Here is an 18,326-nt window from a genome sequence, read left to right as displayed (position 1 = left end):
TTCGACCCATAGCGACCCTGAATAGGGTTTCCGAGGCTGTAAATCTTTACGGGAGCAGATCGCCTCATCTTTCTCCCGCGGAGCAGCTGGTAGTTTCGAACTGCTGACCTTCCGGTTTGCAGCCCGATTCGTAACCCCTACGCTACCAGAGCTCCATATATATATATATATAATTTGCTATTGTTGTTAAGTGTTGTGGAGTCAATTCCGACCCATAGCAACCCTGTATAGGGTTTGATATAGATATACTGTGTATGTGTATGTATGTGTATATGTTGTTGTTATTGTTAAGTGATGTCAAGTCAGTTCTGACTCATAGCGATACTGTATAGGAGCGGCTGGTAGATTTGAACCACCAACCTCATGGTTAGCAGTCCAGTGCATATCCAACAGCACACAAATATATGGAGCCCAATAGCACCATACCAGGACCCCATATATATGTGTGTGTGTATGTGTGTGTATATATTATGTATATTAGGTGCCATCAAGTTTAGAACCCTACCCAGCATTCTGGGTACTTTGCATGACTTATCATCTTGCTTTGTCTTGGTGTGGAACTGTAGGATAAGCATTGAACTGCTAACCACAAGATTGTCCTTTAAAACTCTAATAGGGTCGTTAGGAGTTGGACTGATTTGATGTCACTAACAACTTGCTTTGTCTACCCACAAGATTTTATGAAGATAAACCTGTTTTGTATATAAATATGGACACAGAGAAACTGGAATACACAAAGATCAAAAACCAAACCTGTTCTTGTAAGTCTGACTTCTGCCTATAACTGATTGGAATACCTAAAATGGGGCTACAGTGTACTCAGTGAACGAGGCTTCCTGCGGAGCCTTTGCAACACATAAAACTATAGGTAGAAACCTGAACCACATCTAGATCTCCAGAGATGAGAAATTTCCACTTGAAAGGATGAGCAGACCAGCCTGGAGCGGCTAGAAGAACAGAAGATACTTCTTGAAAGAAAGACCTACAGGAAAAATACAAAACAATAGAGGCAGATGGACTGTTACTACAACAACAAACAAATCGCTTCCCCAGGAAACATCAAGGCAAGTGGTCGGGTCCCCTCAATGCAAACCCCCTTCCAAGACTAAGACTCAACGGAAATACATGCTCTGATTGGTGACCACATGCATGCTGATAGGGGGAAGTGGGGTAAAAGCAGCAATGAAGCGGCAAGCTAAGCCCTATAATGTTCGGTGGGCTTCTGTGGACCCAGTTGGCAAGCAGTGCAAGGAGATCTGGGGACTCTTGGGCCCAGAGTCAGTGGCGTGGCCACGGAGGACTCGAGTGGAAAGTGGAGCTATTGGCTGATGGGAAGACAGGGCATGTGCACAAGAATGCCCACACTTGCAGATGGTACCCACGTGACCTGGACTGGACGACTGGATGATCAGAAGGAGAAGAAAGAAGAGGAAAAAAAAGAGTGATCTGATACAATTTGATGAACTTGACCTACACCTACGGATGCAGTGACTCAAAAGAAGGAACAAATCCTAACAACAAGAAACATTCCCACCCCCTCCACAGACAGAGTAGACAGAGATGGGCAACTTGGACATTGGATACCCAAATGGGGAGGTGGGGCGGGGAGACTACAAAGGCAAGAAGTGACTGGCTTACAACCTTTCAAGAAGGAACCTAGAGCTAGGGTGCATGGGGGAAGGCAGACTCTCCAATGAGTACTATCCAATCTGTCTAGGCGGAGCTGATGAAATGAAATACAGATGGGTCACTTGTGATACTTTAGTGAATAATGGTTATCAGGACTGATTATGAGGGTTGGAAATGCAAAGGTAGACGTTTTGTAGCAAGGAAGGGAGCGATTAATTCTCCAGTCTAGGAGAGGAGGTCTCTAGGACCATCAACAGAGAATTGCCCGAGAGCGGGACCCTACCCAGAGAAGCAGAGATGCCTGAGATAGAGACAGAGACGATGACGTGGAGTGATGAAGCGACTGGAGACTTTGGATCCAGAGAGGGAGAGGGACTGTAGGCTGAAGACTGGGGGGAAGAGGGTAGAGTGTAGGGGGCGGGTTTGTAGGGTACACCCTTTGGTCAGTTGATGATGCATGGAGGGGATTGGAACCATGGCAATTAAATGATATATGATGAATGAATGTAAAACTAAAGTTCTCTCATGTAAACTATCATATAATTCACAATAAAACATTTAAAAAAAATTTTTTTTTTAAACCTGTTGCCATGGAGTCTATTCCAATTCATGGTGACCCCAAGTGTTAGAGTAGAAGTGCTCCATAGCGTTGTCTTGGCTACAGTCTTTTCAGAAGCAGATTGCTGTGCCTTTAGATTAGCTGACGACCTCAATATGTGACAATTTAGGGGAGTTGGAAGAATATACACCAAAATGCTAATAGAAGTTATCTTGGTGCTAGGAATTTCTCTTGATTACTTTTTTCTAAAATTTTCTACAAACATCACTTGTTGTTAAGTGCTGTCGAGTTGATTCCAACCCTGTATAGGGTTTCCGAGGAACAACTGATGAGTTTGAACTGCCGACCTTGCAGTTCAAATGGCTTTGGCAGTCTGGGGCATTAACCCTCAGCGCCACACCAAGACTCCACAATCATCACTTACTGAGGTATATTTCCATTTTGCTTTTATTTTTTAATGTCAAGATATATGAAAATCAGTATTTCTCCTGTGTAACCATCTCCCACATGAGTAATTTCTTTTGTGGGGGTAAGAGCTAATAAAAGCTTTGCCTTCCAATAGACGATAAACTGGAGATACGCAAAGCATGATGGAGGCAGGGGAAGACACAGAAGGAGTGCAAGTGTTATAGGCAACAGAGGTAAATACGTCTATACACACAATCCTGCAATAATGGTGATATATGAGTTGATACAAGGCTAGATATCAGGCTGAACGGGTTGGGAGGGAGAGTGGGAGGACACCCACAAATATATACGTTTGACAGAGGATATTTGTACATGTGTATTCTACTCTGCTGCAAATTACATCCCTGAATGTGGTGAAAATATATCCAGGAAAGCTTCTCAGACACCGTGCTCAATTGACTAACAGTCCACAAAAACATTGTTCTACAGCCTACTTTGGTGGGTAGTAACTGGAGTTTTAAAAAGCTCATGAGTGGCCACCGAAAGTACAACTATTAGTCTCTCCCTGTCCAGAGCAAAGAAAAGTGACAAAAAAAAAAAAAAAAAAAATCGAAGCTGAATGGAAATGATTTGTTCAATAGACTAACGAACTATGAAAATATCAGTCTCCACAATCCTGAGACAGAACTAGATGGTACCCAGCTAGCACTGCCAATTGCTCCAAAAGGGATCATATTAGAATGTCCTGGATAAAGTGGGGGAGAAAATGTGAAACGAAATCAAAACCATAAAAACAAAACAAAAAACCAGGCTAACTGATTGGATAGAGACTGCTGGAAGCCAAGATTATGGCCCTTAGTCGCCCTTCAGGTCTGGAAACGAACTCACTCTCATGGTTCAGCCAAACGATGTTGTTGTTGTTGTTAAGTGCCTTCAAGTGGTTCCAACTCATAGTTACCCTATATAGGGTTCATAGGCTTTAAATGTTTGTGGGAAGAGAAAACCTCATCTCTCTCCCATGGGGCTGCTGGTGGACTCGAACTTCCAACCACGTGGTTCAGAGTCCAGTACCTATTGTATGGAGCCACTCCCCCAGCCAAACAACAAACAGGTCTAAGAGGGGTAAAGTAACACTAGTGAAGTACACACACCTTAAAATAATCAGCCATTGGAGATTTTAAAAGACAGCACTTAAGCAAAGACACAGTTCAAACGGGTTAGGAGAGGAGGAATGGAAAATGGAAACACCGAGAGGAAGTGACGTGACATTGTGGGGACTGCAATCAACGATATGACACAAAGTACATATGATCTGCTGAATGACAGTGATCCACTCTGAAAATCTTCACCCAATTCACAAAGTTGAAAAAACAACTTTGCCTTCCCTGAGGAATTAGCATGTCTTTCTTTCAATACAGGTAGGTCCAAAATTATATTTGAGTTATAATGAACAGCACTTACAACTTTTTTTTTTTTTTGGTTGTTTGTTTTTTTCTAATCTTATCATTACTAATACAAGGGGACTTCAAAAAACTCATGGAAGATGTAATTAAATGATAAGACAATTTTTCCACAAACTTTTGAAGCCCCGTTGCAATGTACTATACAATGTTACTGAATATAATTTGCTGATGTCATCATTCACAGATGTTCAGATTGAATTTATAGAGACACTGAAATTTTTAGTATTTTCAAAGAAGGTATTCAGCTTACATCAGAACCAATTTATGAAGTTGTCAGACCAAAACACTGTTGTAAGCTGGGGTCTACCCATAAGAATTAGCTAACCAATTTAGCCCACCACTAGTCTGTCAGTTTTTCATACTGTGGTGGCTTGTGTTTTGCTGCAATTCTGGAAGCTGTGCCATGGGTATTTTAAATACCAGCAGGCCACCCATGGTGGACAGGTTTCAGAAGAGTTTCCAGACAAAAACAGACTACGAAGAAGGACAAATGGACTACTTTTGACTATTTAGTCACTGAAAACCTTATGAATAGCAGTGAAACACTGTCAACATCAGAATATTGAATATTGAAACATGGTGAAGAACACCAGAATGTTGTCAGATATAGTGTCAGAAGATAAACACCTCAGGTTGGAGGGCATTCAAAATGTAACTGGCAACAGCTGCCTCCTCAAAGTTGAATTGACCATGACACAAATGGAATAAAGCCCTTGGGACCTTCATTTGCTGATGGGGCACAACTCAAAACAAAGAGAAACATCCATTAATAATAGGAACTTGGAAAGTACAAAGTATGAATCTAGGTAAATTGGAAATTGTCAAAAATGAAATGGAATGCATAAGTATCAATATCCTAAGCATTGGTGAACAGAAATGGATTGACACTGGCAATTTTGAATCTGGCAACCACATGGTTTACTACACAAGGAATGACAAATTGAAGAGGAATGGCATTGAATTTATCATCAAAAAGAACATTTCAAGATCGATCTTGAAATACAACACTGTCTGATAGACTATCCATACACCTACAAGGAAAACCAGGTAATACCAAAATTATTCAAATGTATGTACCAACCACTAAAGCCAGTGATGATGAAAGTGAAGAATTCTACAAACTTTTTCAATCTGAAATTGATCAAACATGCAATCAAGATGTATTGATCATTACTGGCAACAGGAAGACAAAGGTGGGAAACAAAGAGGAAAGCTCAGTGGTTGGAAAATATGGCCTTGGTGATAGAAATGATGCTGGCAATCGAATGATATAATTTTGCAAGACCAATGAATTCATTGCAAATACCTTTTTCAAACAACATGAAAGACAACTATGCACATGGACCTCTACCAGATGGAATCTGGTTGACTATATCTGAGGAAAAAGACAGAGGAAAAGTTCCATATCATCAGCCAAAGCAAGGCCAGGGACTGACCGTGGAACACACCATCAATTGCTCATAAGCAATTTCAGGCTGAAGCTAAACAAAATGAGAGTAAGTCCACGAGAGCCAAAATATGACCTTGAATATATTCCACCTGAATTAAGAGATCATCTCAAGAACAAATTTGATGCATTAGACACTAACAACCAAAGGACCAGAAGAGTTGAGGGATAACATCAAGAACATTATACAGGAAGAAAACAAAAGGTTATTAAGAAGACAAAAAGAAGAAAAAGACTAAAATGGATGTCAGAAGAGACTGAAACTTGCTCTCCATTGTAGAGATGCTTAAGCAGATGGAAGAAGTGAGGAGGTACAAGAGCTGAACAGAAAATTTCAAAGACCAGCTCAAGAACACAAAGCCAAATATTGTTAATGAAATGTGCTAAGATCTGGAGTGAAAAAAACAAAAGGGAAGAATAGACTCAGCATTTCTCAAACTGAGGGAGCTGAAGAAAAAATGTAAGCCCTGACTTGGCGTATTGAATGATGCATAAGTATCAAAAGATGGAAGGAATACACAGTCACTGTACCAAAAAGAAATCGACGTTCAACCCTTTCAAGAGGTATCTACATATGATCAAGAGCCAATGATCATGAAGGAAGAAGTCCAACGAGCATTGAAGGCATTGGCAAACAAGGCACTGGCAATAGATGGAATACAAATTGAAATCTTTCAACTGATGCAGCACTGGTGGCTTTCACTCATCAATGCCAAATAATTTGGAAAACAACTACCTGGCCAGCTGACTGGAACAGGTCTATATTTGTGCCCATTCCAAAGTGAGGTGGCCCAACGGAACGCAGTTATCATTGGGCTGTATCATTGATATCCTGTGCTAGTAGTTTTACTATAGAAAATACAAAAATGGCTACCACCATACAGTGACAGAGAACTTATCTGGGTTCAACCTAAGATGTGCAGATGATACAGCCTTGCTTGATGAAAGCAAAGAGGACTTAAAATACTTACTGATGAAGATCCAAGACCACAGCTGTCGACATGGGTTGCATCTCAATATAAAGAAAACAAAAATCCTCACCACTGAACCAACACACAACATCCATATAAATGGAGAAAAGAATGAAGTCTAACGACTTTCCTTTTGCTCGGATCACCCAACACTCTCGGAAGCAGCAGTCAAGAAATCAAACGACACACTACATATTAGGCAAATCTGGTGCACAAGACCGCTTTAAAGTGTTCAACAGCAAAGATGTCAGTTTGAGGACTAAGGTGCACCTAACCCAAGCCATGGTATTTTCAATAACCTCTTTTGTATGGGAAAGTTGGATAGTGAATAAGACGATAGAATTGATACATTTGAGTTATGGTGTTGGAGAATATTGGAAGTACCATGAACTGACAAAAGAACTAACAGCTGCGTTGGAAGAAGTACAGCCAGAGTGGTCCTTGGAAGCCAGAATGGCCAGACTTTGTCTCTCATACTTCAGGCATATTGTCAGGAGAGGCCAGTCCCTGGAGAAGGATATCATGTTTGGTAAAGAAGACGGTTGGAGAAAAAGAGGAAGATCCCCAATGAGATGGATTGATACAGTGGCAGCAGCAGTGGGCTCAGGCATATATTGTACAGTTGGCCTGCGACTAGGTAGTTTCATTCTGTTGTGCATAGAGGCGCTATGAGTTGGTACCAACTCTATGGCACCTAACAACCAATTTATCTCTCTGTACACTTTATCACCAAAGTGCTCAGAGCCAAATTTTAAGTCCATAATGTAATCAGGCCCTTAATCTTTGCATATTTGTTTCATTTCCCTAATCCATGATGGCACTGTAGAACAAGCACTGGACTGCTAAACGTTAGATTGGCAGTTCAAATCCATCAGTCAGTCTGTGGGAGAAAAGATGAGGCTTTTGCTCCCATAAAGATTCAGTTTCAGAAACTATACAGGGTCATTAAGGGTAGAAATCGGCTGGATGGCAGCGAGTTTAGTTTGAGTTTGTGATCTTAACTTGCTACTGCCAATGTTATTTATCTTATCTTCACTTTGTATTTATTTATATTTAACTTTTCTCAGTATTTGTCATACATACCTACCCAGTGCTGCTGATTTTGACTCCTAGTAACCCTACTAGACAGAGTAAACTGCCCCAAAGGGTTTCTAAAGCTGTAACAATCTTTACCAAAGCAGACCGCCACATCTTCCTCCCATGAAGCAGCTGGTGGGTTTGAACCACCACCCTTTCAGTTACCGCTGCATTAACAGGACTCCTTGTGTTTATGTCATAAGCCACCTCCAATCCATTGTGGAATGGGGCAGGTATATGTATACACACATGCTTGCACACACATGTAACCAGTGGTTTGTAAGGATTGCTGTAACTCACACACTTCATGATTTGCCCCTACATTTGACAATTTCTGGTTAAGACACTGAATGACAAAAATCACAAGAATCTTTGAAAAAAATGTTTTTTAATTAAAAAAAAAAAGGTGAACTTTACATCTCCCTATTACATAACAAATATAACACAAAGTTTAAAAGTCCCACAATAAAAATAAGTTTTATAAATGTTCCATTCTCAAAATTATATATATCTTTTTAATTATAAAAATCTCTACCCCCCTCACTCCCCTGAAAAACTCACCTTTCCCACCCTTCCTTACCCATCCCCTCCAAACTTGGCATTATACAAACAGCAGCAAGTCCAATAAAGTCCCCATCCACCGAAGAGCAGGGCAGACAGGAGCCTTTCAGAGACGAAGGCATGCTGCTCATTGCCCATACTCCCGAGCACTCATGTGGCCATGGAAGCACTGGCATCACGAACACACCAGGCTGTAGACCAGTCTTCTGGGAGATGGGGAGTATTAACAGAAGCTAGGAGTCCGTGTGGAGCTACAGGATCAGCATTGGACTGCTAACCAAAAGGACAGTGGTTCAAACCCACCAGCCACTCCTTGGAAGCCCTATATTCATAGGGTTGCTGAGTTGGGACTACTCTCTCAAAGCTCTGGGACAGGATTTTGGTTCCTTGAAGAAAAGAAGGAAGGGACAGGGAGGCAAACAGGCTTCTAATATCACCAAAAGGAAGAGAATGGGGATGGGCGGCCTGAAAGAAAACTTCTCTAATTTACATCAATTTACAAATACTTAAGATGCCCATTTACTGCAAGGAAAACCCCAAAGCCTTCAAGTAGATTCCAACACTCTTGAGTCCGAATTTACTACACGACAACAGGGCAAACTCACTACACAGAGGAAGGCCTCTGCCAGGGACCTCTGTCCCTCTCCCAGGTCCTCCCATCAGGAGTCATTAGGAAGCCCAAACAGTTTCACAGTTCCTGCTTCACGACTGCTGTCATATTTGCCATCTTTGTCATCACAAGCAAAGGCCAGCAGAGGCCTTTTTGGGTGCCAAGCCACGGTGAAGGTCGGGGACTCACACTGAACTTCCCACAGCTTGTCGCCTACAGAAATCAACATAGACAAATCAATCAATATGTTAACAACCAGAGCCTACATACATGAAGTACTTACCTACATCAATCAGCTTAATCCACTCAATAACCCTATGAGAGAAGTACACACATTACCTCCACTTTACAGAGAACATTGTGGCACAGGGGGCTCACAAGTCAGTAGGTAGAAGAGTCAGGATCTAGATGCAGATAGGTTAACTTAGAGCCTAAGCTCTTAACCCCTACTCTACAACCTATGGGAAAACAGGTAACAGTGGCTGCCATTTGTTGAGTACACTCACACATCAGATAGTTTATACCTTGTTGCATCCCAGTGACAACCCAGGAGGGTAGGCAGTAATTTTAAACTCCATTTTATAGATAAAGAGGAGACTGAAAAAAGTCACAGCCTCCAAAGCCACAGCTCTACTACACCATGTTGCCTCACAAGTAGATTTCTTTTTCCAAAAATTTTATTTCTCTAGCCTGTTGAAGTAATATATGATTTTATGCCAAAGCTCTTATTCCTTCAACTTTGTGTAACTTTTGTTCAACCTTAGGGTTAAGAGTAATATTTATAGTATGGTGTTAATTAAAAAGTGCAAGACACATTGAATTATGTACTTCAAACAGGTGAATTATATGGCATATGTGATGGCTCATTTTGGGTGTAAACTTGGCTATGTTTCTCAGTGGTCTAGCTAAACATGAGTCTAGCTGCTATCCCACAAAGTAATTTAATGTAACACAATGTAATCACCTCTCATAATGGAGTGTCATCAATCAGCAACACAGAGAGTTTATGGTGGGATCTGCCCTCAGGACTGTAAGTAGATGTTTTCACAGAACTCACTCACCACTCTTTCCATCAACTCACCTACAGAACTTGGGACCCAGGCCTGCAGGAATATTCAGTCGGCCACCTGGATTTGGACTTGCCACTCCCAAAATCAAGTGAGCTAATCACCTGAAATAAACCTTTCTATCTATCCATGTTTCTCTGCTATTCATAGCCATTGTGTTTTCAATAGCCTCATATGGATGCGAAAGCTGGACAATGAATAAGGAAGATCGTAGAAGAATTGATGCCTTTGAGTTGTGGTGTTGGAGGAGAATACTGAAAGTGCCATGGACTGCCAAAAGAACCAATAGATCTGTTTTGGAAGAAGTGCAGCCAGAGTGCTCCTTGGAGGCCAGGATGGCTAAGCTTCGTCTCTCCTACTTTGGACATATTGTCCGGAGGAAACAATCATTGGAGAAGGATGTCATGCTGGGTAGGGTGGAGGGTCAGAGAAAAAGAGGAAGACCCCCAACGAGATGGATCAGCCAGGTGGCATCATTGATGGACTCAAGTGTGGCAGCGGTAGTGAGGTTGGCCCAGGATCAGACATTGTTTCGTTCTGCTGTGCATGGGGTCGCTATGAGTCGATTCCGACTCGATGGCACCTGACAACAACAACAACATCTATCCATGAATCTCACTGGTTCTGTATCTCTAGAGAACCCTGGCTAAAACAGCATGCCAATTGTGTCTTAAGAAAACTGTTCAAATATTTCACAAACACACTCATATGTAAAGTTTTTAGTAATTTCTATTCCAGGGACAGTTTCCCACACCAGAATCTGGCAGCCAATAGCTATCTGTCAGAGCACATTTCTGAAACAAAAAGACATAAAGAATAGTTTCTGAGGGGGCCACCTCTTTAGGTCTTTAACTCTCCTTAGGTCTTTAACTCCATGTCTTTTATGAGCTTGGTGGTTATTGTTGTGTGCCATTGAGTGAGTTCCAACTCACAGCGACCATGTACAGGGTTTCCAAGAGCAGTTGGTGGGTCTGAACTGCTGACCTTGCAGTTAGTTACTAGTCCAGTGCCTATCCTACAGAACCAACCAGGGCTCATGAGACTGGTTAAGATTTTTTTTTTTTTTAATTACATAGTTCAAGGAAACCAGAGTACACATAAAGTGGCTTCATAAACTTTAGAACCTTATTAGTTCTTATTAGTTACTGGGAAGTTGACACTCGGACTGATATATATGGTGCAGAGCGTGGAATACTGACATTACCATTTTACACCAAGTTCTGATACATTTATGCAATGAGTATGGTGTCTGAAAATGTGAAACAATTGGACTATGATAAAATGAGGTTGTTACATATGCTGTGTGTACCAATGAGTCAGTTCCAACTCATTTGGACCCTGTATAGGCTTTCGTGGGGAACGCAACGGTCTGCAGAATAAGAACTGGACTGCAAACCACAAGGTCAATGGTTCAAACCCACCAGCCACTCTGAGGGAGAAAAATGAGGCTTCCTGCTTCCACAATTTTGAGTCATGATGTGGTGCTAGAGGATAAGCACTGGATGGCTAACTGCAAGGTCAATGGTTCAAACCTACCAGCGGCTCCTTGGAATGCTTATATAGGGTCTGAGTCAGAACCAACTCAATGGCATTTAACAATAACAACACAGGGTTTCTGAGGAGTGGCTGGTGGATATGAACTACCAACATTGTAGTTAGTAGTCCAGTGCTTATCCTATAGCACCATACCAGAACATGGTCTAAATAGAAAATTTTTACTTTGCTTTAAACTTAACCTTTAAAAATATACAAAATATATCTAATATACTCTTCTCCCCTTTTTCTTTTTTCAATGTTTTATTTTTTACAGTATATCTACTATAAAATCCTAAAAGTCTACATAATGTGAAAAAAATTAGAAGGAAATACACCACAACATTAAAAAATCATTAAAAGTCTACTTTTATTGTCTTTGTGACACTCTGGGATAAGCAATGCTAACCATGAAGGTCACCAGTTCAATCTCCCAACCACTCACTCCTCGGAACCCTATACAGGGCCACTGAGAATAAGGACCAACTCAACAGCACTTAACAACCACAACATTCTATATTCTATATTTTGAAGTCCTGGTGTGGTCCTGTAGGATAAGCACTGGACTACTAACCACAAGGTCGGCAGTTCAAAACCACCAGCCACTCCTCAAAAACCCTATAGAGTCACAATGAATTGGAACCGACTCCACAGCACCTAACAATAACAACATTCTATGTTTTAAGTTTTTTATTATAGTGAAAGAATAGAAGATTAATATAAAATATCTTCCTAACCAACTTTCCTTCTTAACTGCCCCTTTCCTTAGCAGACATTACCTGCCTATGACAGTGATCATATAAAGGCAGTGGTCATCCTTGTGAAGCACTAATGTGTACAGATAAAAACACATGCCACTTAAGAAGCCCGAATGGCCAGGGACAAAAGACGTAAGACTCTCGTGAAGGTAATGGAGCTGCTAGTTACCTGTCTCTACTTCAGCGATGTCAATAAAATGATCTTCTGATGCTGAGGCCAGCATTTTCCCATCATGGCTGAAACTGAGGGTCCTCACAGGCCAATCCAGCCTACAGTATGGGGTGGACAGAGGAGACATCAGAATGCCCCCATAAATTTAGTTATATTTATCTTGGATAAAACTGAATCAAAATTAATTTCTCCAACAAGGAAAGCACTGGCAAAGTTGCTCACCTGGAAAAGCACCGCACACACACTAACTCATCCACATCCCAAAGGCTGACCAAAGCATCTGCACTTCCTGTGGCAAAGTACTTCCCCATGGGGTCAAACTTGATGCAGATGCAGTTGGAAGGATGGGCGTTGATGGACTGCACAGGCTTCAGCTCTGGGTAACTGAGAAACAACCCACACATCAATCAAACGCCAGGAAGAGGAGCGTGGCACTAAGATAATAAGACGCTGTACAAGAGCATTTATCTTGCCCTTCCTAAATGAACTATATTACTGGGTGACCAGATAGGTGAGAAACATATGAAATCAGCAAAATCAGACTGGGAGACTCTCCACAGGTGAAGTTTGGTTTGTTAGCAGATAAATAATATGAAAGAGTTACAGGGGGAACTGTTCGTTGAGGACTCAAAAGACATCAAATTGCTCTTAATGGGCAAGGTTAGAATATCTAGATATCCACACCTGAGAGATAAACTATAAAGAAGCACAAGAAAATGACTACTCTACAAGTCAAGAAAGTTTTGAGAAGAGTGAGTTGTGATCTGGACAAAACACATGGATGAACAGCTGAGGTGGCTGACAAAGTACTATTTCTTGACCTGGGTAGTGCTACATGGGTGTTAAACAGATAATAAATAGTTCATTATGCTCTATATATTCTGTTTCGTGTGATTTTCAGTTTTCTGTTACAATAAATAGGTTTAAATTAAAAAAAAAAAAAAAAAAAAAAAACCTTTATGAGATTTCTACTGCCTACAGAATAAAGTTGAAATTGCTAAACATAGAACTCAAAGCCCTTTACAATCTGGTCCCAAATTATACTCGGCTTTATCTTTCCATTACCGTGCCCTCCTTTCACATACTAGCTACCACATACTATGGGCAACCCGATTGACAAACTATTCTCCAAACGAGTCATGCTCCTTCGTGTCTATTTTGTCAACTGCACGGCTCATCATCCTTCAAGGCCAAGCTCAGAAGCTGCCTCCTTAGAAGCCCACAGTTAGTACTCTATATTCCTTTCCTTGGGATTCCACAGCAAACTCCCAGCCTCTCTATCAATGAATCTATTTCCACTCTGCCTTTCATTGCTCACATGGGGCAGTATAGAATCAAACGGACCTGAATTCCAACTCACATTCAATTATTCTGAGAACAAGTATTTACTGAAAGCATACCATGTGCAGCGGTACTGGGTTAGGCAGTAGGGATTCCACAGTAAACAAGTTAACCCATGGAATTACAGTCTAATGAGAGACACAGACCAGCAATATGAATACAATTACAATAGAGTGAAAAGTGCTTCCAACAGGAAGTACACAGAATATGCCCTGTACATATCTCTAACTTTGGCAGGGTGGTGGCAGAGATGGCTTCCCTGGAGGATAAGTGATATTTAAGGTTGAGACTTTTCAGGGTTGAGTTTTAAGAGTTAGCCATGACTCTAGTGCTCACTAGCTGACTAGTGACGTCACCTCTCTGAGCCTCAGATCTGTCAAATGAGGAGCATAGCATCAGCCTCATTCTGCGAAGAATCAGTAAAATGTACAGTGCCAGGCTCAAAGGTGCTGAATAGATGTTCCAACTCTTTGCTATTTTCCTTTTAAGTCCTTCACACCTAATTCATCTCTGTATCCCCCAAAGTACTGGCACATAGGAGGGATTCAACTGAAGGTGTCAAATGAATAAATGACTTGGAAAAGCATGACAGTCTCCTAAGCTAGGACCAGTTTACCTGAGGATGTTGATGCAACCATTGCCATTTGTCAGGAAGAACATGTTATTGTCATTGTTCCAGGAAATTTCATTGACCTCAAACTTGAACTGTTCTTCTGCTTTGGAACGGTGAGTCTTAGCATCGATGAAGGTCACCACATCATCCTTGTTGCCTACGGCAATGGTCTGTCCATCAGGACTCCAGCAGATATTGATATTCTCCCCTGGGAACACAGATACAACCAGCAAGGTAACTTGTGAGTTCATAATCCTTCAACAGTTTATTCTGCTATCCTAAAATAAGGCCAGAATAGATGCCCTTCAACGGCTCATTTATTAAGCTCGCTATGTCTAACAACAAGACTGTGAATGGGAATACCACTTAGGGATCAGCAGCAGCTCATTCATCAACAAATTGCCCCTCATTTGGTACTCATAATAATTCTCTAAGGTAGACTTCATTATCCTTGTTTCACAGATGTGAGAGTCTAGCCAAAATATCAAAGCTAGAAAATGGCAGAACCCTGGCCTAAGTCCAAAGTCCATTATTTGTCTTACCCCAATATTTGCTAAACTTTAGTCATTCACAAACTATCTTCACGATTTCTGTTCTATGTACATAACAGCTATACTTTTTCTTAAAATTGCCTTAAAAATATAATTTAAAATAAGTTTGTTGTTGTTGTTAAGTGATGCCAAGTCAGTTCTAACTCAGTGACCCTGTGTAGGGTTTCCGATGAGCAGCTGGTGAGCTTGAACCATCAGCCTTGCAATTCAAACCGAACTTGTTTAAAATAAGTTAGCTTCAAATTCTAAATGAACAGACTTCAAAAAGCTTGTGGAAAAATTCCATTATTTTTTTATTTCACTTTTCCATTAACTGTTGAAGTCCACTCATATAAGCCAGTTATTTTTTCTAGTAGACATTAAAATACGAACATAACTTTTTCAAAGCTTCAGCCACATGCCAACTAACTTATCAGCTGTACACTTTGGGAGAGCACTGTACCACTCCACTTCCCAGTATAAGCCTTGTTAACAAAGTCTAGTGCCCCACACCATATTCACCTACTAAAAATTTCAATAACTTCATTGACTCTAAGATGTATATTTCTTTACATTTAAGATCTACGATGCATCTTTAAATATTATCAATGATCACCTCAAAATCTATGGTGTATCATGGTAAAGGAGCCCTGGTGGCACTGTGGGTTAGGCATTTGGCTGCTAGGAAAGGCAAGGTCAGTTCAAACCTACCAGCTGTTCTGAGGGAGAAAGATGAGGTTGTATGCTCCATAAAGTTTTACAGTTTCAAAAATCCTATACAGGGTCCCTGTAAGTAGGAATTGACTCAATAGCGGTAGGCATGGTTTTGGGAGACCTGAGTTAAATCATGATTATCTGGCAGCTTTATTTTCTTTCTTAATGGCACATAAAATGTTGGTACACCTTATACTCAATGGCATCTCTGAGTCAGTGAGAAACAATAAATAACTCGCTTCAAGGTTCCCAGGACAGTGGCTGGGAAGAACAGAGCCTATTAATGTACTGTGCAACTTTCTGGTCATTTCCTCTGAGGCCATCAAGATGAAGCTTCAGCCATTCTAAACTATCAGGAGTTTCCCAAATTATCCATGCTTTTGCAAATGTGGTTCTCTCACCCACTACATGCCGGCCATTAAATTCCTGCCATGACTCTAAAGAGTCTGCACAAGTTCTGTAAGGCCTTTTTTCTCCCTCAGGCAGACTCAAACATTTCCCTTCTGGCTATCCACCTTGTACATATCTCCAATATACGGTGAATCATGTCACTGCTTACTGGAAGATCAAAGACTAAAAATACTTATTGAAGATGAAAGACTACAGCCTTCACTATGGATTGCACCTCAAACATAAAGAAAACAAAATCTCATAACTGTACCAATAATTATAATGGAGAAGAGACTGAAGTTGTCAAGGACTTCATTTTGCCTGGATCTACAATAAACATGAGTGAAAGCAGCAGTCAAGAAACAAAATTTGCTGCAAAAGACCTCTTTTAAGTGTTCAAGTGCAAAGATATATTAGTTTGAGGGCTAAGGTGTGACTTACTCAAGCCGTGGTATTTTTAATTGCCTCTTATGCATGTGGAAGTTGACAATGAATAAGGAATACTGTAGAAGAATCAATACATTTGAATTATGGTGTTGAAGAAGAATATTGACAGTATCATGAAATGGCAAAAGAACAAACAAATTTGTCTTGGAAGGAGTACAGCCAGAGTGTTCCTTATGAGATGGTAAGAATTCCTCTCTTGTCTTTTGGACAAGTTGTCAGCAAGGGCCATTCTCTGGATAAAGACATCATGCTTAGTAAAGTGGAGTGTAAGCTAATCAGAGGAAGGCCACCAATAACATGGATAGCAGCAGTAACCATGGGCTCAAATATAACTGAGGATGGTATAGGGCCAGGCAGTGTTTCATTCTATTATGCACTGGGTCAATTATGAATCAGAACTAAGTGGATGATGGCATCTAACAATAACAGAGCCAAGCACAGAGAAGAAGTTCAGGTAAGTACTTATTACATGAACAAAAGTAACTTCTCCTCTTATTGCCTTCTCTAAATAGTCACCTTTAGTGTTCACAGTGGCAATGCATTTTGTAGTCCTCACGTCCCAGATGCGAATGGTTTTGTCTCCAGATGCAGTGACAAAGAGGTCAGGATTACTCGGATGCCAACAAAGCTGGTCCACACTATCCCCATGTCCTCGGTAATTGTTTTCTTTGACCTGAAAGAAAAAAGTCCAGATGTCACGTCACACAGATGTACCTGCCTCCATATGCAAACTTACTGTTAAGTGCCATCAAGTTGGTTCTGACTCACAGTGACCCTGTATAGAATTTCCAAGGAATGCCTGGTGGGTTTGAACCACCGACCTTGTGGTTAGCACTCCAGCGTTTATCCTACAGCACCACACCAAAACTCCTGGTGTTAACTTCTTATCCTTATTTAAATCCTGGTATCCTCTGACCTCAAAAGATCTGGACAATCAAAAAGAATCCAATCCTTCTAAATCCTTTCTCAAAAACTCTTTGGAATACTTCCCTTCCTTCCTCCCCAATCATTCTGTCTGAGGCTGGGATCCACACCAATTCCTTAACCCTTCTGTGGTTCCTGATCTTCCTCCTTCCCTGTTTTCCACCCTTACTCTATCACTTCGGGCCCCACTTACTCATTCCCATAAGAAGACAGGTCACTGTCAAAAGGGCTACTCCCCAACCACCCACGCTGCCCCTGTTACTCCTCATGAGCACACACGTCCTTCCCGGTCTCCAAGCCCTCCTCACCCCCACGCCCCCCCCCCAAGTCTCTCCCTCTTTTTTTCACCTCCTGACCGCCTCATTATCAGTCTTCACCCCTCTCTCAGCAAAGCCCCTCTCCCGGGCCTAGGCCCAGCCTTGGTAGCTCACCAACCGGTCTTTCTCCAACAAGAAGACGCTTGCTGTCTTGTCGAAGGAGCCTGAAGCCAACCGGCGCCCGTCGCAACTCCAGGCCACTGAATGCACTTTGGCGCTGTGCGCCGGGAACTCGCGCGTCTTGCTGTGGCCCCGGAAAAGCTCCTGCATCCCGAGCACGTAGCGCGATGGGCCGCTGCTCACGGAGCACCAGGGAGCCATCGATCCAGGACCACTCTGACCCAGAGCTGAGGATCCCAAGGCTGCCGCAGGGGCCGCCATGCTGAGCTCCCAGACAACCAACACCGCCCCGCGATCTGCAGCTATTAGTACTGCCGCCGCCACCGCGCGCATGCGCCAGAAAGAGCGCTGGCCTTCTGCGCAGCCTCACTATGCATCTGCTCCAGAAAGGACTACAAATCCCGGCATGACACGCGTTCCCGCTTTTTGCCCTTTCAAATCGTAAAGATTCCTTCTTAAATTTGTTTTGCAATTTTCCGAGGATATTAGGCGTCATATTGTTGGAGTCCTAGTATGATTCTGTAGGATAAACACTGGATTGCTAATCCCATGGTCTGCGGTTCAAACTCACCAACCGATCCTCGGAAACCCTATGCAGGGTAGCTAAGAGTCGGAAACAACACCAAAATGTTTAACAGCATTATTCCCTTAAGGAGCACTGGTGACGCTGTAATT

The 18,326-nt window shown here is 41.7% G+C and overlaps 1 protein-coding gene across 1 annotated transcript; it reads right to left on the bottom strand.

Moving 5' to 3' along the window:
- Nucleotides 1-8,774: 8,774 nt before the first annotated feature.
- On the bottom strand, nt 8,775-17,917 carry THOC3 (THO complex 3). Its single transcript, XM_006873477.1, has 6 exons — nt 17,646-17,917; nt 16,807-16,963; nt 14,213-14,417; nt 12,478-12,639; nt 12,253-12,353; nt 8,775-8,938 (listed from the first exon to the last, which is right to left on the bottom strand). The coding sequence occupies exons 1-6, from the start codon at nt 17,910-17,912 to the stop codon at nt 8,775-8,777; spliced, it is 1,056 nt and encodes a 351-aa protein (XP_006873539.1). The 5' UTR covers nt 17,913-17,917.
- Between the last annotated feature and the right edge of the window lie 409 nt (nt 17,918-18,326).

This window comes from Chrysochloris asiatica, unplaced genomic scaffold (genome assembly GCF_000296735.1).
Source record: "Chrysochloris asiatica unplaced genomic scaffold, ChrAsi1.0 scaffold00242, whole genome shotgun sequence".
NCBI classification, from domain to species: domain Eukaryota; kingdom Metazoa; phylum Chordata; class Mammalia; order Afrosoricida; family Chrysochloridae; genus Chrysochloris; species Chrysochloris asiatica.
The sequence above is the reverse complement of the archived record's forward strand: the minus strand, read 5'-3'. Positions and strand labels throughout refer to the sequence as shown.